We start from the raw sequence: 23,611 nt of genomic DNA, 5'->3' as shown, positions 1-23,611 counted from the left end.
GCATTTTTTAAATTACCTATGGCTGATCCTAACTTTCACATGTTTTTATTAATTTAGTTGGTGTGGGGCCTACATGTCTACATTCTATTCCAAGTGATTCTGATGTGTTATCAAGTTGAGAATCACTGTTTTACCAGGCAAGTTCCAAGATCATTAGCTTTGCCTTAATGCCCTCCACAATTTCTCTGTCTCCAGCACACCTATGAACATTCCCTATAAATTCCAGTAAGGAACTTCCTCCTTGTAGCATCCTCTGCATATATCTACTTCCTGCACTGAATTCCCTTTATTGTGATTATCTTTTTATTACCTTTGCTACTAGTCTGACAGCAGTGACTTGGCTGTATCTTCCTTATACCTCAAATGCCTGCAACAGAGAGCACTAAATAAGAGTGGATGAAGATAGCAGAAAAAGGTGGACCTGGAAGAGGAGGTGAGGCCTGAAAGGCAAAGCTATGAAGTGAGAAAGGGAGAAGGGGAGAATGTTTGTAAAGCTGGAAAATCAGAAAGCACTTTTTGGGCTAGCAAAATGTTGGTCATCATAATTTGTTAAAGCTTTCTTTAGGCTATAAAAAGGAATCTAGTGGCCTGAGTAAATACACCAAAGGGATTTAAGCCAATTATTCCCTGCCCAATAGGGGTGTCAGATTCATTTGTTAAACTACAAGCTCTCCAGAGAAAATAGATCCCAGAATACAAATAATTGTTTTATTTTAATTATCATAATACCCCTCTTGTTTCCCTCTCACTGCAAATCAGAACAATTGAAATGAAAAAGAATTATGTGTTGTTCAGCTGCTAAATAGTCTTTTTATATCCCTTTTCTGATGTAGTTTTGATTATTTCAGAAATAGTTCTCCACAGTGCTTTCTGCTGCTTACATCAAATGAGTCACACTGTGGGGCTCTCACTGTTTCCCTTGAGATTTTACTCCATAGTTGAACAGACTTCACTATAGTCATTTTCCTTCATATTAAGGCAAGAGTTTTGTTTAATCTAATTAGTCTGCCTTCTCCACACAATTCTAAACAACCTCAGTCCTTACAAGAATATAGGTATGCCCTTCCTACATCTGCAGAAACGTGTGCCTCCTATTTACTGCCAGGACAAACCGATCATAGTCGGTTCTTAAATTTTCCCATGTGAGCCAGGGATTCCAATTCCAAACCTTCTCCTTCCCACCTCCCACAAAAGCTTTCCAGTTTGCTGGCATGATGGAGCGTAGTGTTATTTCTGGGCATTTGCTGCTGGATCAATGGTGTTTTCTCATTAGTTTTATTTTGCTTTTGATTTATAAGCACCAAAATGGTACAGAGTATATCTATACCAGAAGTACCTATAATGTGATCAAATTCACCGTGACTTTTGTGCTTTTATTTGCCTTTATGAGAAACCCAAGCTCAGGCTTCGATATCCATGATTACAAACTGTTTCTTCACAGACCCCTTACAACTTTCCCAGCAAAGGTAACACTTTCCGGCCCTTTTTTCCTCTTATTTAAGATGTTCATAGCTCCAAGTGTCAGGCACACCTTGCAATGAAAACTACCCCTTAGCTGATAAATTATTCATTTTTCAGGACTTCGTAATTTGAAATGGCACTAACAGCTGAATACCTGAAGTACCCCCAAAAGACATAAAGAGCCATAACATGCAAAGCTTTCTCTGCATAAATTTTAAACGTTAAGTGCCATTAGACATCTATGTTTATCAAGAGATGTGCTCCTTGAACTTATTTCTTCTAATTAATCTGATCCCAATAAACATTACTAACAAAACAAAGTGATAAAAGAGGCTAATCAAACTAATTTATTCCCTTTAACTAACCTCATCAGGTTGAAACAAGGTCCTCTGCTGATATTCTCTACCTTCCCCTGTTTGATGAGGAGTTGTAGGTGAGTAAGGTCAAAAGTAGGGGTGGTCAAACTAGGATTCTTGAACAATCTGGCCCATTGCACGTATTTTTAAATAAAGTTTTATTGGAGCACTGTTTTACCCATTTATTTTGAATTGGCTGTGGCTACTTTCTTGTTACAGTGGCAGAGTTGAATAGCTGTGATAGAGACCCGCAAAGCCAACAATACTTACCATATAGCCCTTTACAGAAAGCATTTGCTGACCTCTGATCAAAAGGTATGCAAAAGTATGTCTTTTAAAATGTTAGCCCCAAGTAGGGCTTTAGCTAATGTATATCAATGTGTTCATATACTCTAAAAAAAAAAGAAAAAGAAAAGAAAGAAACAAAACCTTGCATTTAAAACACCATCTGTGTTACAGTTCCAGAGGAAACTGCAGGTCTAAGATTGTTCCTCAAGCTGGTAGGTGCTTCATTTTGATAACAATAATCACTATGTGTTTCGGTTATTTATTGCTGTGTTATAAACCTCTTCAAAAATGGCTTAAGGCAAAGATTTCTTTGTGCATGATTCTTCCCTCCAGGCCTCAGCTAGAAATTTCTAAACTCCATCTCCCATGTGGTCACTCACATGGCTTACAGTCATGAAGAAGAGGATGGACTCTGGCTGGAATGCCAAGATGGCTTGGCTCGTGTATCTGGCTCCTCACCTGGGACAGCTGCAACAGGTGTGGGCTGGCTGAGTATTTCTCTCTTTCCGTGGGGTCCATTCAGCAGGGCAGCTGGGCATCTTGCTATGATGACTCAATATGCCAGAGAGTTCAAGTAGAAGCTTCCAGGCTGCTGAAGGGCCAGGCCCAGAGCTGGTACACTATCATTCCTGCACCCTTCTATTACTGATCAAAGCCAGTCAGGGGACTAACCCACATTCAAGGAGTGGGGAAACGGACTACACCTTGACTAGAGTAGAACTGTAAAATATTTTGGCCATGATTTCCAATTTACCATACCATGATGACGAGTAGAGTGACAGCACGATTACAATGACAAAATCTTGAAAGCAGACCTTACTGCTGACAATTTACAATCAAACTGACGAATAAGAATAAGAAAGCCTAATAAAAAAATGGAAATCATTTTACAATGAAACGCTAGTCACACAGAAATCAAAATTTTTCAAATTGATGTGTTTTTTTTTTAATTGAAATTGGACAGAAGCCATTCTAAAAGCCATTTGGTGCTTCTCAATTCTTACACAGTGTGTAAGTTGTGACTATGACATAACTTTCCTCCATGACTCTAGGGCCTCAAGATGACTATCATTGAGGGGCGTAGGAATTATAATGAACATGGGTGACTCTGGGCCTGATGCCCAATGGCACCGCTTGGGCCCTCCGGCTGCTGTGCATTTTGAGCTCTTTTCAGCTGTTCTGCCTCTTCTCTGGACAGGAAATCATGAGAGTGTGTTCTAGGTCCTTCCCCATCACCTATTCACCTTTTTGCTCTAGGCAGGTCATCTACTCTGACCCTTGGATTTTTTTTTTAATCTGAGAAGTCAGGAGAATAAAAGCTATGTTGCCTACTCTTAGAATTTTCAGGAACAAATGAGATTAAGAAGATAAAGTGTTTAAATTGGCCGGGCGTGGTGGCTCACGCCTGTTATCCCAACACTTTGGGAAGCCGAGGCAGGGGGATCACCTGAGGTCAGGAGTTCGAGACTAGCTTCCCCAACATGGCAAAATCCCGTCCTTACTAATAATACAAAAATTAGCCAGGCATGTTGGCACACGCCTGTAATCCTAGCTACTCAAGAGTCTGAGGCACAAGAATCGCTTGAACCCGGGAGCCAGAGGTTGCAGTGAGCCAGGATCATGCCACTGAACTCCAGTCTGGATGACTCAGACTTCATTTTAAAAAAACAAAGAAGATAAAGTGTTTAAATCATCATTCAAGTATTCAAGTGAGAGGTATCGCAATCACTGTGTAAGCTAAAATTCATTTTATTGATAGAAAATAAAATATTAACAAAAGTAATATATCATCAAATAGTCAATATCATCATAATGGCTAATGTTGATTTAGCGTTTACTATGTGTCAGGCATAGTACTAAACACCTTACATTGGTTAACCTGCTTTCATCTTTACAGCAATCCTATAGTTATCATCTAGTACTCCAGACAACAAAAACTGAGACATAAAGTGATAAGGCAATCTGCTTCTGGTTTTACAGATACACACAGAACTACGATTTCTCTTTCCCAATTCGCACAGCTGATTTCAAGAGCTTGTGAAAGGTCTATCACATTTCTAATAACATTTCTCCCTTCTAAATCCCATATTAATTAGAAGGGCAGCGCCTATCTCTCCTAACCTCTGCTCCAACGTTCTGTACCAAAGCTTTCACAAGCAACATCAGCACTTCCCAACTGGGTGATTTTGCCCCCAGGGGACAGTTCTCAATGTTGACAGATCATCTGGTTGTCACAACTGGGCTGTAAGCTCCTTTCTGGGTAGAATTCCTTGATATGAAAAATCATCTCAATAGGTCAAAAATGTTAAACAGCTGATTTCTCCATGTATTGAGTATTACTCCGTGTGTGTGTGTGTGTGTGTGTGTGTGTGTGTGTGTGTGCGCGCGTGTGTGTGTGGAGAGAGACAAAGGAATGAAAACTGAACCTCACAGGACTTCACATTCAAGATCTTATTTAAACATCATAGGAACCTGTGAGAGCTATAAACATCGCCAAAGGGTCAGAATTCTCCTACCTATTCTCAATTCCCCTCCCAGGAGAACTGAGAAAATTGCTCCTGGTAGGCAAGGGAGCCATTATTTAAGGCAAATCTGGTTACTAACACCATCTACTATTTTAGATAAAACATTTAAGTTACGGTTTCATAATCATTTTATGTATTACCTTACACTCCCATTGGTCTTAAAACAAATCCAAGTATGTTAAATCATATAAACAATAAAGGGTTTTTTTTTTCTTAAAAGGAAGAAGTTTACCAGGAAATATTTTATTTAAAAGCTTTAATCTATATAGGGACTCCAACCTACAAATCACTTAGGAATCCTATTGCTGTAATTTTGACAAAATGGAAGCATACAGGGAAAAGCCCTATTGAAGTTCCTCTCTTCCCTGCAATTCTATGTCGACCATCACCCTCCAATTACAGCCTTACTTTACAAATGTACCCTCCTTCACTATCTTGCAGCTATGGATATTGATGAAGGAAAGTGTAGACTTAATCACAGGTTTCCAATGTAAAACTATCATCTGCTTTAAAAAAAAACAAACAAAAACAAAAACAAACAAAAAAAAACTGGCCAGAGATAACGAGCTAAAAGCAGACATTTGTGCTTTTATTTACCAAAGTCTTTGGTGTTCTAAGTCTATATTGGCTGGTGCAAAGAAAATTTCAGTTAAGCTGTTTAGACAGTGAGTTTATAACTTGATCAGGAGGTTGTACCAAACTTTCAATGCACTATTTGTAGCAAAATATATATACATTTTGTTCTAGTAGAGAACAGTAGTACCCAACTCAAGGTTCATAAATAGATGGCCCAATAACATATCTGTTTCCCTACACAGATTCTTAATACCTAGCCCAGCAATACAAACTCTTTATAAGACCTCCAGGGCCCCATGATCTGTCTCCTGGACCTTATTTTGTCCTTTGAACACACTAGGCTCCTCCTTGCACTAAGGTCTTTACAGTCACTCCCCATCTGCCTGGATACTCTGAACTCAATTATTTTCATAGCTGGACCCTTCCCATTCTTCGGCTCAAGTGTTGTATCTCACTCAGCAACACCTTCCTTGACATTTGACAAACGAAGGCGAGTCCTATCCTCTCCCTTCATATTCTCTTTCACTCTCATATTACATTGTGCTGTTTTAAGATCTTTGCAGCATTTATCACTCTCCAAAGTCACACCATTCAGTGACTTGTTGCCCATAGCCATGTCTTGCTGTACTTCTCCTTTCTCCACAACATCCCAACTAGAATATAAATTCTGTGGCAACAGGAATCTGGATCTGGCTTATTGGAGGTAGTAGTCATGTGTTAAATGTTAAAAGTATAACACAGTAGTCATGTGTTAAATGAAAAGTATTATTACTTTTAAATGAAATGTTATTTAAATTTGTTTTAAAAGATAAATATAGATATTAGAGGAGTTTGCATCAACCTAAAATCACTGTAGGTTAAAGGTTTAAATGACTTTTTTTAGTGACAAACAATGGCATTTTATTTTTCTCTCCCTCCTTTATAAGCATCTTAAAAAGGTTTAAGTATATGTTTCTTTATATATTTGTCTTAACACACAAAAAAAAAAACTAAGAAAGAAAAAGTCCTTGGTTTAGTAGATTTGTTATACTTTGTGTACTTTTAGCTTAAAAGTAATAGACTGTGTGCTATTTTTTTAACCTGAAGATATAAGTACTTAGTGTATCTTAAAGTCAGATTTAATAACTATAGTGATTATAAATAACTGCCACAGTACTATGTTGACTTTTGCAAACCTATTACTAATTGTGCAGTGAATTTAAAACTTTTGTGAGAGAACAAAGGTAAATTGTAATGTCTTTTGTAGTGAGGCACTGAACTTGATTTAGTTTTAAACTGATTCTGGATTCCACATTTTTAACAGATATTAACAAAAAGATAAGTTTAAATAAAACTGTCTGAACTTCATGATTAAAAAGTGAAATTACAAGAATGAGTAAAGATAAATTTGGGGGGAATTTATAAAATGCCATGTTAAAAACAAAGGATTACTTACAAGGTATTGAATACACTTTAGCTCCCTTAACTTGGTTTTGTCCTTCACTCGAAATTTTAACAATCTGTTGGCGGTTCAAGTTTTAGAACAATCCTTCTTCACAAAAGTCAATTTAAAAAAATGTTTTTAAATGTCAAGCAGGCTAGCCTCCTTAACCTCTATCACCCCAGTCCCTTGTAGCAAATCTTCTCCGTAACTTCCAACCAGCCTCTTAACAGATCTCAAGGCCACTCTGGCTGGCCTCCCTCCAAGCATTTTTCCACCATGCAGCCTCACTGATTTTTAACAATGTAAATGTCTTCCTATAGCAGCTTAAAAATAACTCAGTGATTCCTGCAGTTCATAGAATAAAAACCAAGACTTTGAACAAGGTTTAGGAAGCCTTGTCTTAGCCAGTCTCCATCACTTAGCCAGGTGCACTTATTTTTATCATGCCTGTAATTCCAGCACTTTGGGAGGCCAAGGTGGGTGGAGAGCTTGAGCCCAGGATTCTGAGACCAGCCTGGGCAACTTGAGGAAACCCCGTCTCTAAAACAAATACAAAAATTAGCTGGATGTGATGGCATGTGCCAGTAATCCCAGCTACTAGTGATGCTGAAGTGGGAGAATCACCCAAGCCCAGGAGGCAGAGGCTGCAGTGAGCCAAGATCGCATCACTGCACTCCAGCCTGGATAAGAGAGTGAGACCCTGTCTCCAAAATAAATAACAATAGCTAAAAATAAGTGCATGTAAAAACTGGTAAAATCCATATAACACATATAGTTAACAGTATTGTGCAAAAGTTAACTTCCTGGTTTTGATAATGTACTGTGATTATGTAATATGTTAATATTAGGAAAACTGAATGAAAGCTACACGGGAAATTCTTGTATGATTTTTGTAATGTCTTTTAAGCGTAAAAATTATTTCAAAATAGAAAAACTAAATCACTCCCTCAGGAAAGCTGTGTATTACTTTTCAGAACAGATGAGCCACTTGGCTGCCTATTTTCTTCCCTTATACTTGTTACTGTTAGAAAATGTAAATTTTAAAAATTAATGTGAAATATTTGGCTATGCAACTAGAGTTTAAGCTTTTCAGGGGCAGGGATCATATTGTTTTCTCTCCACATTTTATCCTCAGTAGTTAAGTCAATGCTTGGCACAGGAAATGTGTCCAATAAACATTTATAAATGAAAGACATGAATGAACCAATCAGTCAATGTCCTTTGAAATCATAAATGTATGTAAATATACATACTGACATTTTTAAAAGATTCTGCTCAAATTGCGAAGTTAATGGGATAATATATGCCAACAGAGATCTAAACATAGATGCTTCTAATTTGGAAATGATACAAGTTAATGAGAAAAAAAAAAGGCATGATAGCAACTAATAACGTTTAGTGAATATTTAATCCTATTATTCAAAATGCTTTACAAACAGTTATTTCCTTAGCCCTTATGATAACTATATCAAGTGTGTGCTATATTTATCTTCATTTTACAGATGAGAGACACATAGAGATTTGTACCCTGCCCGTGGTCAGAGTAATTATGCAGCAGAGGCAGGATTTGAACGCAAGCACTCTACTATAGGGTCCACATTCTTTATGCATTACTTATGCATTACTTACTGCCTGGAGAGAAAGTCTGAGAAGATTGCTTGAGAGCATCCTAAACACTAGCTATGAATTCTGAAGATAGATTACAGGCTGGTATAGGTCCACACTGTTTAAAATTTTTATATTCCAACCACTTCACACAGAGCTTTCCATATAGCAGACACACACACACACACACACACACACACACACACACACACACACACATATTCACACGTACGTTTGGTGAAGAAATAAGTGAAGCTAAAGCAAACTGAAGAAAAAATAAAATATTAATTACAGGTTAAAGAACTGGTTCTAAAGGGGCATCTCCATCCAATCACAGGACTTTTACCTTTAATTCTTCACTTCAAAATAGAGGCTGGCTTGGAGTTTCTGAATTAACAAGAAACACATCTATGTGGGCAGGAGGGGATGGGGCTCCCAAGTAAGTCAAGGTTACTTGAAATGGGTCAGGTACAGCTGGGTGTGCTGGCTCAAGACTATAATCCCAGCACTTTGAGAAGCTGAGGCTGGCAGAACACTTGAGTTCAGGACTTCGAGACCAGCCTGGGCAAGATGGTAAAACCCATCTCTACAAAAAAATACAAAAATTAGCCAAGAAGGCCGGGCACGGTGGCTCACGCCTATAATCCCAGCACTTTGGGAGGCTGAGGCGGGTGGATCACCTGAAGTTAGGAGTTCGAGACCAGACTGGCCAACATGGAGAAACTCGGTCTCTACTAAATATATATATGTATATATGTGTGTGTGTGTATATACATATATATGTATATACACACACACATATATACACATATATGTATACACACACACACACATATATATACATATAAACTAGCTAGGTGTGGTGGTGGGCACCTGTAATCCCAGCTACTTGGGAGGCTGAAGCAGGAGAATTGCTTGAACCCAGGAGATGGAGGTTGCAGTGAGCTGACATGGTACCACTGCACCCCAGCCTCGATGACAGAGTGAGACTCCATCTCAAAAAAAAAAAAAAAAAAAGATTAGCCACGCATGGTGGTGCGTGCCTATAGTCCCAGCTACTAAGGAAGCTGAGGTGAGAGGATGACTTGAGCCCAGGAAGTGGAGGCTGCAGTGAGCAGAGATTGTGCCACTGCACTAATCCAGCCTGGGCAGTAGAGCCAGACTCTGTCTCAAAAAAGAAAGGGAAAAGAAAAAAGCAATAGATCAGGTACGCAGTAACTGAATGAGAGGAAAATGAAAGAAGTTAAGAATGTTAAGGGAAAAAAAACCAGGAGATCACACAACAGTAGACTCAAAGACCACCAGACTATTACAAAGAATAAGAATTAGTTCACAAATACTTTTGATATTGTTCCATCCTTAGAGTTTAGGGCCTATTCCCAAATAGAGATAACAAACAGGTCATACTTTGGAATTGTTTTAAAAAGCAAGTCCTACTACACTCAATAAAAAATGCTTTGAAGTGTACACATGTGTTGATTTTGTGACATATTCTTAATCTTACTAGGTAGCTACAGCTCTGCTGGGAGCAATTAATTCAAAAAGCCACAGAAACTCCACAATGAGGCTACAGGATCGGTAAAATAGCTGGAATACCTTCCTTGCTGCAGGCAGCTGGGTGTTGCTAATTTAGCTACTTTAAAGTGAGGGTAGGAAGGAAGAGGGAGTAATTTTGCCACACCTCTATTAATTTAGAAGGCATTGATAAACATGGTTACATGTTTATCATGTAAACATACAGGTTACTTTCAGGTTACATATACTAAAGGGACTCTAACCAAAGAACTAGGGTAAGCAGAAATTGCTTTTTGTTTTGGTTTAGGTATGTTTGTTTGTTTTGAGACAGGGTCTCTCTCTGTCACACAGGCTGCAGTGCAGTGATGTCATCCTAGGTCGCTACAGCCTTAAACTGGGCTCAAGCAGTCCTCTCTCTTCAACCTCCCAAGTAGCTAGGACTACAAGTATGTGCCACCACAACTGGCTATTTTTTTCCCTTGTTTTAACAACTTTAGTGAGATATAATTCAAATACCATACAGTTTTCCCATTTAAAGCACACAATTCAATGGTATTTAGTATATTATGTTTATACTCAGTACCATCACCCTAATCTAACTTAAGAACATTTTGGGGGCCGGGCATGGTGGCTCATGCCTCTAATCCCAGCACTTTGGGAGGCTGAGGCGGGCGGATCAACTGAGGTTGCGAGTTCGAGACCAGCCTGACCAATATGGAGAAACCCCATCTCTACTAAAAATACAGAAAAAATAGCCAGGCATGGTGGCACATGCCTGTAATCCCAGCTACTAGGGAGGCTGAGGCAGGAGAATTGTTTGAACCCAGGAGGCGGAAGTTGCGGTGAGCCGAGATCACACGATTGCACTCCAGCCTGAGACTGTCTCAAAAAAAATTTTTTTTTTAATTTTTTTCCTGCAAGATAATTCCTGGTCATATCAACGGCCACTCACTCTCTTTCTCAACAAGCTCACCCCCTACCTTCAGCTTTCTGAAGAGGCACTGTATTACTGTGTTTACCTACAGTAAATTTCTATAGTTCCTTCCTGTGAACCGCTCAATAAAATGTATATAAGAGGCAACCGTACAAACAGCGGAAACACCTTCTACTATCCATTCTACCCAAGCCAAATTAATTTTAAATGTGTAATTCTAAGAAGCTTTTTTTAACCACTTGACTAAAGCAGATATGCTTTATATTTCCCCTCTTGATCTTCAATTTAATGCCCGGAAGCAAGGGTTTATAAGAACTCCTACATATAGGACTTTGCAGAGAAGCAAGCTGGAGACTTTAACTTGCTACAAGAAAACCTGGCTTATCCACTATCCAAATTTTGATAATCTCTAGGTCAAATTAAAAAAAAAAAAAAAAAAAAAAAAACTTTAGCACAGTGCTTCACACATGTGCTCAATAAAACTGTTTGCTAAATCTTGTTGAATAATGATATAATAACAGCTAACATTCATGAAACACCTACCTTGTGGTATCTACTGATGTATGAGTTTTATTTATCTACTGATGTATGAGTTTATTCAGTAAATCTTCGCAAAACCCAGGAGTATTATGTCATGACCATCACCTTCATCCACATTTTAAAAATAGGAAAACTGAAGCAAAGAGCACGATTGATCAAAATGACAAAGATGGGAAACTGAGGCTGAGCATGATTTACAAATGACAGCCAGACTTCAAAACCAGACTATGGCTTCAGAGTTCACACTCTAAACCATCACTCTATGCTGCCCATCAGGAAATACTTAAGGTAACAAATGATTACCTTGCAACACAGATGTCAGTCTATGCTCTAATGTCAAAGAAATAAAGAAACTCCATGGGCTACAGTGATATAATACCAAAGGGGGTTGAGGAGGGACTCACTGCTTCCATAAGGGACAGATATATTGCGAGTATATAGTGACAACAGCAAGGCTCTTTAACAATAAGGAAGGAGAATGAGGACGTATTCACAATCTGAAGTGGAACAATGACAAAAAGCAACAAGTAAATGGATGAACTAAACCATCTGAGGAATTAAATTATCAACGGTGTGTCTCTATAACTTAAAAAAAGTTTTATTTCTGAGATCACGCAAACACTCAGGTCTAATTATAATGACCACAGCGTAAACTCAGGTCTAGAATGTAAGAGTAGGCTACAAATGATTTCGTTAGAGTGAAACTGGTCTGAGAAAGAAGATGCTAACAACCGGTTCTTGGTCTGTATTTAGTTTTTCTTTTCTAAAGACTGGTAAATTGCAAACAAACAGAAGCTATTATGAAAACTCCTCCAGAAGAAAAACATTCACCTGAGGATTACATTACTATAATCTACATGAATCTCTAATTTGCATGCATGTTATAGTTGAATGGTTCTCGAAGCACTACCTAAACCACAAAACTGGTTGTCCAGCTCTGAAGAAGAGCTACTCGTGCTGCTCGAACAGAAGTAGCATATGCCTCTGCCTGAGGTCACAGGTCTACTGTCCAGACATGCATTCAAGAAACAACAAGCAAAATCATCTGAGCCATTCAAGACACCAGAATGAACAGAAATCGGATACAAACACACGTCTAGCTTTTTAAAATAATAGTGGATAGATATATAGGGCATTTTAAACTGGCAATGGCAAAGACTATAATTTTCTGCTGAGGGATATTATCACAATTTTCCAACCTAGGTTTGAACCAAGGCTCATAAGAGCTCTCCTCCTTAATGCAACATCACACCCAGTACTTTGCTATGACATTCTATACAGCAGATTATAACCCTGACTCCCAGGCTTTTTGGAGTTAATCATTTCCAAAGAGAGTGAGTTGGGCACATTAGATTAACATGGCAAACTAGAGTGGCTTCTTTCCATTCCCACCCCCATAGAGTCTTCTTTTTCAAAGGAGGACAAACATTTGAAAAAATTATTTCAGAGTTCCAAAATGGCTCTGACAAGCTACTGTTAATAACTCTTGATCCTTTGGATCAGTACAAAACACAGTTAGGTAAAAGGGAAAACAAAGAAGGCCAGATGTGCTAATGAAGACATAAGGAAATACATCAGTATTTCTGGTAGTATTTTATTGCCTGGGTAGGCAATAAAAGCCTGAAAAATATTATCTTTATATGATAGTGAATAAATCAAATTTTTCTTTAGTGTTACTTATAACTTTATCTTTGAGTGTTTGAAGACAAGGTAATGACAGTATTTGATAAGTTATAATCTGGATCCTATTTTACCAATTGTTTTTAAACATTTTTAGTGACTGAAATATCTCCAACTCTACCATGTGCTTTCACAAACCACAAATATCCTCTGGTAGATTGCAAATGGATATTCCTTTTTCTTTTAAAATGTACCTTAAAAGATATGGTTAAATTTTCCTCTTTCGTCAATAACTTTCAGAATACACATGCTATTCAAGAGTACCAAATGAATCTGTGAAAAGGAAAATATACTACATGGAGGCTGATTAGACAAGGACAAAGCTAATCAAAATTGATTTGGCAAAGTTGAAGCCTGTTTCCTCTTTTTAGCTATAATGGGAAGGGTGAGAGGGAGTAGATTCTTTTTCAAGTGACATCTTAAGGTTGAAAGCTCATATCACAAAACATATAGCATGATAAATATCTTAACTAAAAACTGCTAACAAGGGCCTTTGTGATTTCTTTTGCAAGACTACACAGCGTAAGAAGTGTGATGAAGAAGAGGAAGACGGAGGAGAAAACCAGTAAGATGACGGTTATCTGCATAAAAGATTGTTTTTTCAAACATAATTTTAAAAGTCTTCCTTTCTCAACTCCACATCTGTCTGCCACTTTTCACCAGAGAATTAAGCAAAGGCAGCACTGCTCAGTAGAAGAACGTTTTTGCTTATCTGGAAAGGTAACTTCATGGACATACAATAATTATATCTAGTAACTTTAAGAAACCCTGTAGCTATGATCTGACATTAAAGTAGGCTCCCAGGGTCTAAATGGACTTCTGCCAAAAATTAACAATGGTGAAACAACTTACTTTTGCACTCTAGCCAAACAAAAATAATAAAACCATAGTCTCAATTTCTCTTTAATAAACTAAATTTAGATTTCACCTTTAAAATAAGCTTTGATATAAAAGGCTTTAAAATAACAAGAACATCTTATATTTGGGTCTTTTCCCAGTTAATTATTTGCTGGCATTAGAATCGAAATTCCTTGGCTTCACCTTAAATTGACACTCCCAAGTGCTAATTAGGAAACTATATACATTATTAACCAGAGAATGTTGTGCTTAAAACATGCATGTTACATATGTATATTATTATTAATGTTATTCCTTTCACTTTTCAAAATACCTCTGTAGAAAATAGAGCTCCTATTTCAATGAAGCAATTGGTGGCTCATGAGGGATTTCTTGTCAAAATGCAATTAATAGGAAGGGGCCAAGATGACACAGGATCCTTGTGTTGGAAACATCCTTAACATGAATCAAATTTAATCTCACTGAAATAGTCAGTGGAGAGAAACGTTAATGACTGCAGATGTTACACATTTTGCTGATACTAGGGGATTCCCAAAGAGAATGGCCAACTCACGTATGAACTAAACCACTACCGAGGAACCCCACACGTCAGGGAGTACAAGGCCGAGACATGCCTTTCTCCAGTACTTTCTCTTCTAAAAAGCCGCGGGACAGATGGGAAAATAAATGCATGTAAACAAGGTAGACCTAATGATTTCCTAATTAGGAAGGAGACGTGATCTTCTCATTAATTGTCAAGCTAACTGATCACAATAGCAGTTTCATAAACTGAGTTCATTAATCCAAACTTTGGTGTCTCTAGTCCACAGAATTCTCCTCATACTTCCAGACCCTTCATCCAGCCACAAAGTTGTCAGTTCTGCTTGATTTGTTTGAATACTGTACTCGACGACAGCTGTCGGAAACAGTACATTAGAACAGCTGCTATGACAGCTACAAGGACATGGAAGTTTAATTAGGCTCAATGTGACATTGTGCATTTTTCTAAACAAGGAACGATCCACAAAAATAAAGAAATTTTGAGTGAGTCTGAACAATGTTTACTTATTGGCACCACCAACTGGTTAACCTGTTTGAGTTATATTCTTGGTCTCATAATATCTTTGCTACCAGGCTGATAAGAGGTATAAAAAAAATAAACAAACAGGAGGAGCAGTTAGATGCACAAGAAAAGGGGTATTAAAAGGGAGAGGAAATGGTGAGGAAGTCACGTCAATAATCTCTTTCAAAGGCTGGCTGGTAGCCAAGGAGGATCCCACAGTGTCTCAGGATTTACTTCCAAAGGAAATGTATTCAGAGGCCCCAAGCCTGGTGCCAACGGCAAACAAAACCACTCATTATGGTCACAGCCCCCTAGAGAAGGGGAGAATGGCTTACTCTCAGCATCCGTGCGGAGGAAGAAAGTGAGGAGCAGCAGCAGCAGCCGGGCTACGTGCACCATCCTGCAGCTTGGCAGCAGCGCGCACGAGCAGCTTGGAATCACTGCCTCCGGAGCCGCAGCGAGTCTGTCCGATCTGAAATTTCAGCTGGAACACTTTCAGAGCCTGAAAGGGGGGAGGCAGAGAAAAGAAAAGGAAGAAAACACAAAGATGTTTAGATTTCTTACTCCTCCCCCCCGGTTCCATCACAATCACCATGACAGACACAATCCATTGACAATACACAATAAATTGTAATGGTCGTGCTTTGTATTAGGAAGGAAATAACTTGGTTTGTAAAATGTAGGAGTCTTAGGATATCTGGGTTTGTGTTATGTGGGAGCTCTCGCAATCCCAATTTTAGGCCCAATCACCTTGAATTTCATTCTTTGCTTATGCCACCTTTTGGGCAAAGAACCTGAAAAAGAACTGACACTTCTTATGAAACATTACGTAAATACATCAGTGGAAAGAAGCACACCAATGCTGTGAGAAAGATTTAAGAGAAGTTCCTCCGTGCAGGATAAAAGTCTATTACTGACACAATAATGGAAGCTGCTTTCTTGGCATCAGGTGAAATGACAGGACTAATTCAACTTCTCCAGGTAAACAATAGAGGTTAGAATTTTTTACAGTAGCATATTTGGCTTCTTCCCTGAAGACACATCAACGTTCAAATCTAGTTTGGCATCAATAAGTCAAAACAATACTTAGAATGAGCCTCTTTCATTTAACAGGATTTTTATATGTCTCCTGGGCAATGGTTTAATTTCCTCAATCTTCTCCGTAAAATCAAGAAGCCATAAACTATTTTTAGAGCACCTACTGTGTGCAAGGCATCAAGAGTGACAGCACAAGGAGTCTCAAGGTAGAAAGATGAGTCAGGTTCTATTATTTTTGTTTCCAGATTAGTAGGGAAAATAAAGCAGGTATACCAGATGACTAGTATAATTTAATAAGTGATTAGTTCCAGGAAGGAAAACCAGATAATGCTGTAAAAGATAGGATCAAGACTGACATCATGGAAATAGTGTCTCAAACTAGGCCTTGAAGTTTACGCAGGATTTTAACAAGATGACGAAAAGGCATTCCAGGAATTCTATGCAAAGGCAGGGCAGTGGGAAAGGACCTTTGGAAAACGTGAGTTTCCTGGTTTGGTTGGAACAGGGCCTCCCAAAGGTCAGCATGCATCGGGTCCCCTGGAAGGCTTCTTAGAACAGATGGGTGAGTACCACCGTCACAGTTTGTGGGTCACTAGGTCTGTGGTGGGGATCCAATAATTCAACAATTTGCTTTTTTTTGTTGTTGAGACAGTCTCACTCTGTCACCCAGGTTGTAGTGCAGTGGTACAATCACAGCTCACTGCAAACACTGCTTCCCAGGTTCAAGTGATTCTCCTGTCTCAGCCTCCCAAGTAGCTGGAATTACAGGTGCCCACCACCATGCCTGGCTAATTTTTGTACTTTTAATAGAGACAAGGTTTCACCATGTTGGCCAGGCTGGTCTCAAACTCCTGGCCTCAAGTGATCTGCCTGCCTCAGCCTCCCAAAGTGCTAGGATCACAGGGATGAGCCACCACTCCTGGCCTCCCAAAGTGCTAGAATTACAGGCCTGAGTCACACATTTGCATAAATTTGCATTTCTACATGTTCCTGGGAGATGCTGATGTTGCTAGTCCAGAGACCACACTTTGAGAACCTTCTGGTTGAAGTCATAGGAAACTATCTTCTATTAGGAAAACCAGAAGATGAAACAAAAGAAAATGGTTCAGAGTCAGGCACGGTGGCTCACGCCTGTAATTCCAGCACTTTGGGAAGCCGAGACAGGAGGATCACCTGAGGCCAGGAGTTCAAGACCAGCCTGGCCAACATGGTGAAACTCCATCTCTACTAAAAATACAAAAAAAAATTAGCCGGGCTTGGTGGTGTACACCTGTAATCCCAGCAACTCGGGATGCTGAGGCAGGAGAATCACTTGAACCCAGGAGACAGAGGTTTTGGTGAGCCAAGGTCCTGCCACTGCATTCCAGCCTGGGTGACAAGTGAGACTTCTTCTCAAAAAAAAAAAAAGATTCAGACTTAAAAAAAAAAAAAAATAGGTCACAGAGAGCCTTGGATGGTGATCTAAGTCAAATGGCCTTTACTCGGCAAACTACAAAAAGAGCTATTTAATGTTTCAGAGCAGAGGAACAACATAGAATAAGGCTTTGGAAAGATTAACTGACAACTGGACCACGGATGATTTAGAGAATGCTATTAGGCCACAGCAAGAGTTCCAGGTGAGAAGTGATACAAGATTTAAGAGTAATGGTGGTCCTGGTAGGAATTAAGAAGGAAGCCAGTGACTGACTGGCTCCAAGCAATCATTTGAAGTATGATTCTTCACGTGTTAAATAATTGTACCTATAGAACCCTCAATAAATCTAGCATAGACTCTTATACAGAGTACACTCTTAATGAAAAATTTAAAAAGAGAGAGTAGATCACATCCTATTGCATCCTCTATCACTGCAGAAAAAATTTGAAAATGACTATCAGTATTCATTTGCAAAATGAAACTGCATACCTTTAATTTTTTTATACTGAAGTATTTGAAACATATACAAAATTTTTGACAGGAAATACTAGAGATATCCAGAAATAACCTAATCCACTAAAATAACTTGTACTTTAAAAATAACTGTAATACAGATACCATGGTATGTCTTTTCTGAAACTGAGCTTCAGCGTGAGAACAAAAAATTTTTTAAAGGTATTATCTTTTTTATTACTATTCATTAGCAGTTTGAATGCAGGAAAGATAAAACTAAAAAGAAAGAGAGGAATCTTCTATTATTAGCCTCTTTAAAAAACAAAAAAATGGGTGACAGGTGACATGAAGCAGCAAGTTGTACATTGGAAAATTTCTTGAATCCAGAAGTTGGCCAGCTGTTCCAAATCAGCTATTGTTATCAATTTCCTCTGAAAAACAACTTCTCAAGCAGTTCACAGCTATCAAATGTTAAAAATCTCAAAAGTTCCTAGGAAAAGTGCTAAAGGAATCAGCTCTCCCCTCCCCATCCCCCTCCTCCCGCTTTCACTGCTCCCATCCTCATGCCAGCATTTCAAATGACAGCAGAGTCCAGAAGACATCGGTCCTGTCGGACTCAATTTGTGTCTGTGCAAGCGTATCAGAGCCAACTGCTACATAATGACTCCGTGTGATCACAGAGATGGAGACCTATGAATGCTCGCTCAGGGAAGAAGTGATTTGGCTTTTCCTCCTACTCAGCTGAAGTGCATAAGAAGACCAAATTTTTTCAAATGAACCTTCAACTGTTACTCCTGGACTTCCTACAGTGATAGGATCTAGCACTCTAGAAACGAAAGCAGCTATAAACATACATATTTATACTTAAATGGGTTGTGCCCAAAGGAGATCAGAGGTGTGAAGATAAAATCTATTCTAAATGTTCATTCCAGCTAATCTCCATTCCTTATCTTGTTTATGACACAGCAACATTGCCAAAAGGGAATGCTGGCTGCCTATCAGTAAGGTAGAATTTAAATTTAGGTACAAAAATTGAAAATGGATTCTTAAGAAAATAATTAAACCAAAAATAAAGAGGATAAAAGAATATTATAAGTAGCTTCCATTAATCTATAGTAAGGGTTGCTAAGTACTCCGAAAAAAAAAAAAAAAAAAAAAAAGAGCAAGGAGATTCAGTGATATGAAAAGTACCATGTTTTACCTAACTTACATCACACATTATTCAGTATTTGTCCAAAAAGCCTCAGTAGAAGCCAACCCTTTGATTTTCATATATTTTGCTCCTTCTTTCTGGAGATGGAGTCTCATTCTCTGTCATGCAGGCTGGAGTACAATGGCACAATCTCAGCTCACTGCTACCTCCACCTCCTCAGCTCAAGCAATTCTCCTGCCTCAGCCTCCTGAGTAGCTGGGATTACAGGCATGCACCACCATGCCTGGCTAATTTTTGTATTTTTAGTAGAGGCAGGGTTTCACCATGTTGGTCAGGCTGGTCTTGAACTCCTGACCTCGTGATCCACCCACCTAGGCCTCCCAAAGTGCTGGGATTATAGATGTGAGCCACTGCACCCGGCTCTCTGTCTTTCATCAGCAGGGACATGCAGATAGAACTCAACCATGTATATGAATTTAAAATAAAATTTCAAAAAATTTAAAACTCTCTGGTTTCTTATTTCTCATACCACAAAGATCTTATGAAACAATAATTTTGCAGATTTCCAATTAACTGAATATTTGCTTTTGTATGTATGTACATGGGTGATTGGAGAAACTAACAGTTCAGAGGGCAATACGATGCATGTAATATAATTTGAAACGAACAACAAAGAGTGCACTTGCCTAAAAGCCTTAACAAATCACGGTTTCAAGCATTCACATAAGCTGACACCTATCCAACTCTTTTTCTTCAACTTACCATTGTAACACTTTTCTGTAATAAGTATATTCATATTCAAACCAATATGAATGTTAAAGGATTTGTACTATTTTTTTCAGCTTTCTATACTGTTGATATTTGTTTCTAAATACTGTATTAAAATTTTCTTTAAAAAAAAAAGACAAACTGGGGCCTAGTCTCTCAGAAAAGTTTTATATGGGAAATGTAGAAAATTAGCCAACATCTTGCCATACCAGAAGCAAGGAAGTTTTCAGAACTACTAGGCTATATTTTAAAAAAAAAAAAAAAAAATCCAAGATGATGAGGCGGCTATCAGCTAAACGGAAAATCTGAGTGACAAAAAGAATAATAACTGCAAAGAACTACAACAAATTACGTTATAATCTATGAGTTCATAATTTTAAAAATTTCACTGGTTACTCTAGGAGAAAGTTAGAGAACCAAATCATTTCTCTGAAAACGGAAACAGAAAAGGAAAGAATTAACCAAAACAAACAAACAAACAAAACTGCTGTCACTTAAAATTAGGTATCATTATTTATTTCTGAACATTTTTCATTTTTCTATCATAACAAACCCATCCTCTCAAGTCTAGACATCTCAGAAGCAATAATATCATACTGATATTTAACCTGAACATACATGCATAAAATATATGCATTAAGTTGGGGGATGGTATGGGAAGGAGGATTTCCCCAAATCACTTCTTTTTATCTACCTCCCAAACCAGGCCTCTGTAAATCAACTGAATGTGGCTTCTAATTATTTATGAGAAGGATCCATTTGTACAAACGATGTGCTGGTAGGAATCTCCAATTTGTAAAACAGACAAAAGCAGGGCTGCTCTGGCTGAAGTGTGAAGGAGAGTAGGGGTCTGGAGCCTACAGCACACCTGGCAGAGGTTTCAGGGGGCACCCCAGGAATTCTCTAGGCCCTCAGTGTCCAGCTACAACACAAGTACCTGAAAAGAGAAGAGAACCCAAAAGCAAATTTTCAACATTTCACTGACTTGTGGATTTTCCAAGAGAAGGGAGCCATCTAAATATTTTAATGTGGTATAAAACGAGAATCGTCCAGTGCTGATGGATATAACTTTCTGCAGGATAGAAATCTTTTTATCTGCATTGACTAATAAGTGACCACTTTAAACACAGCTAGTGCAACTGAGGAAGTAAAGTTTTTATTTTATTAAAGTTCAATTTAAATTTAAACAGCCACATGTGGCGAGTGGCTACCCCACTGGACAGCACAGACTACAACTACACGTTTACAGCACTGAACAGAAAAAAGTCAGTATTTTTTCAGAGGTATAGGGTATAGACTGAAACAATGAGGTGAGAATTTCTTAGTTCTTGTAGTCCTTGGCTTCCCGATAATCAGACACTAAAGATTCACTGTGTTATGTGAGGATACCCATTTAACCTTTGGATCACTCACTCACTGATACAGTTTGGCTGTGTCCCCACCCAAATCTCGTCTTGAGTTCTCATGTGTTGTGAGAGGGACCCAGTGGGAGATAACTGAATCATAGGGGCAGGTCTTTCCTGTGCTGTTCTCATGATAGTGAATAAGTCTCACAAGATCTGATTATTATGTAAGGGGGAGTTTCCCTGCACAAGCTCTTTTCTCTTGTCTGCTGCCATGTGAGACATGATTTTCACCTTCCGCCATGATTGTGAGGCATCCCCAGCCATGTGGAAAAGGTCCATTAAACCTTTTTTTCTTCCCAGTGTCTTTATCAGAAGTGTGAAAGCAGACTACTACACTAACCTATCCGTGTCCCTTATCCTGCCAAATAAAAAAAAAAGATTTCATTTTTTTTTTAAACTACTTCATAGAATGTAAAGGAAAGATCAGTCTACGACCATACTACCCTGAACACGCCCAATCTCATCTGATCAAGAATGCAAAGGGAAGATCAATAAGTGGTTGACTATAAAACTGGAAAATATCCAAATAGAAATAGTGTTAATGAATGTTCCTTTAATATCAAAGGAAAGATTACGTTAAAGACGGGGTGTCATACTTTATTGTATTTCTCCTTACTGAACAGGAACTTCTGGCAGCAAAGGATTGCCACGTTCTATAGACATAAAAGACAAGCATACGTCTAAGCAGCCTCATGAAATAATTTGTATAGTTGTATAGTTTTAATGAAATGGCCACATTCGATTAATATTAGTGAGGGATATGGAAAACACATTCTTAAATACATGCAGGGCACCAAAAGCCTGAATGTAAATTATGGAAAATATTACTGAGAAAAGGGGCAATTGAAGAAGGTTATTGAATTTAATAAAACTATGAAAAACCACCACAAACCAGACACCTCTGAATAAAACAGTCAAACCTAAAAATATAAGAAATTATTTGTAAGAAACTCATAACACCTCAAAATTATACTCCACAAAATTGGCACATCAAATCAAAAACTCCAAATTTTTCTGTTTTGCCCTAAACATGTTTTTATTACAAACAGGAAAAAAAACCAAGAGGTAGTTTAAGAGCTATTGCATATAAATACAAAGTGATAATTCAATCATGTAATTTTTGGCTTAGACTATGACTTAATATGAAGACTCCAGGTGACTATAAGCACACAATGATTCTTTGAAGAAATCAACTGAATTTTAAGACTACCTGAAGAGTAAAACAACTCCTATCAATATAGACACTTAAAAGATCCCTTATATGCCTAACTCTGACAGAGAAAAAAAGTCAATAGGTATTATTCTGAGCTTTCTATAGTTTATGATTCACTTTCCAAGTTATTATTGATGCATCTCTGTAAGACTTCAAGTGGCTTTACATTGGAAGCACATATAAATATTAGTTATTTTCAAGGATGGCAAAATGACATTATTAACCTTCATTGTTTCTTTCTCCTTTGGGAAGGAAAAAAAGAGGTATGCCGTGAGAAATGAACAGATAGAAAGGAAAAAAACCTCATCTCCCTTTGTATCTATTTGTTCCCCTGCAAACAGAACTGTAATTCTGATTTGCAAAGAAGGATAGCTTTAGAAAAAGAATCTAAAGTTTCTTTCAGTCATTACTGCATTCATAGCTTCTATCTAGTTTTATGTGATGCCAGTAGAAACTGGCAATGAGACGATTAAAATACAAGTCTATTCAGCATGCTGCTGGAACTCTAGTATTTGTTCCTTTCACCCAAAAAGACATTGTAAAAGTGAGAAACTGATCTTTCTCGCAAAGTGTAGACAGATATGCAAAGATATGCAACCTAGTCACTTTCCACTGAAACTCAGGCATTTCTTTTTCTTTTTTTTTTTTTTTTTTTGGAGACAAAGTCTCACTCTGTCGCCTAAGTTGAAGTGCAGTGGCATGATCTTGGCTCACTGCAACCTCCACTTCTTGAGTTCAAGCAATTCTCCTGCCTCAGCCTCCTGAGTCGCTGGGACTACAGGCACACGTCACCATGCCCAGCTAATTGTTGTATTTTTTGTAGAGACAGGGTTTCACTATACTGGCCAAGCTGGTCTTGAACTCCTGACATCGTGATCCGCCCATCTCAGTCTCCCAAAAGTGCTGGGATTACAGGTGTGAGCCACTGCGCCTGGCCGGGTATTTCTTTTTTATGTTAAATAATGTATTAGGATATTTTGTTCAATCAATCAAAAGAAGTAATTAATATGCCCTTGATTAAAAGGTTTAGACAAGACGTTTTCATGCCAGGAGTATCATCATAAGCCTAATTTATCATGAAGCGATTATGCACCTGTTACAAAATCTCATATTATTCCCTATATTTCACTTTTAATAACCTACATTCATCAAGCTCTAAAGACATTAGTTATGACCAATAAACTAATATGTAAGTATAGCCTTAAAATTTCTTTGATGACACACTGCACACATTACAATAGGATCTTATCCTAAATAGTAATGTATAATTTGTTGTTTTATTTTAAATTGACTTACAAAACTGTATGTATTTATTATACACAACACGATGCTTTGAAGTATATATAGTATACATTGTGGAATG

The 23,611-nt window shown here is 38.1% G+C and overlaps 1 protein-coding gene across 15 annotated transcripts in view; it reads right to left on the bottom strand.

Annotated features, from left to right (window-relative positions):
* The window catches only part of PTPRD (protein tyrosine phosphatase receptor type D), a 548,445-nt gene that overhangs the window by 406,434 nt on the left and 118,400 nt on the right, over window positions 1-23,611 (bottom strand). For all 15 annotated transcript variants that reach the window (XM_077966648.1, XM_077966651.1, XM_077966654.1 and 12 more), the window contains exon 2: window positions 15,139-15,305. In XM_077966648.1, the coding sequence (XP_077822774.1) occupies window positions 15,139-15,202 (64 nt within the window). In that variant the 5' untranslated portion in view covers window positions 15,203-15,305. The remainder of the gene's footprint in view (window positions 1-15,138; window positions 15,306-23,611) is intronic.

Source organism: Macaca mulatta, chromosome 15 (assembly GCF_049350105.2).
Source record: "Macaca mulatta isolate MMU2019108-1 chromosome 15, T2T-MMU8v2.0, whole genome shotgun sequence".
Classification (NCBI taxonomy): domain Eukaryota; kingdom Metazoa; phylum Chordata; class Mammalia; order Primates; family Cercopithecidae; genus Macaca; species Macaca mulatta.
This window is presented reverse-complemented; position numbering and strand designations above follow the sequence as displayed.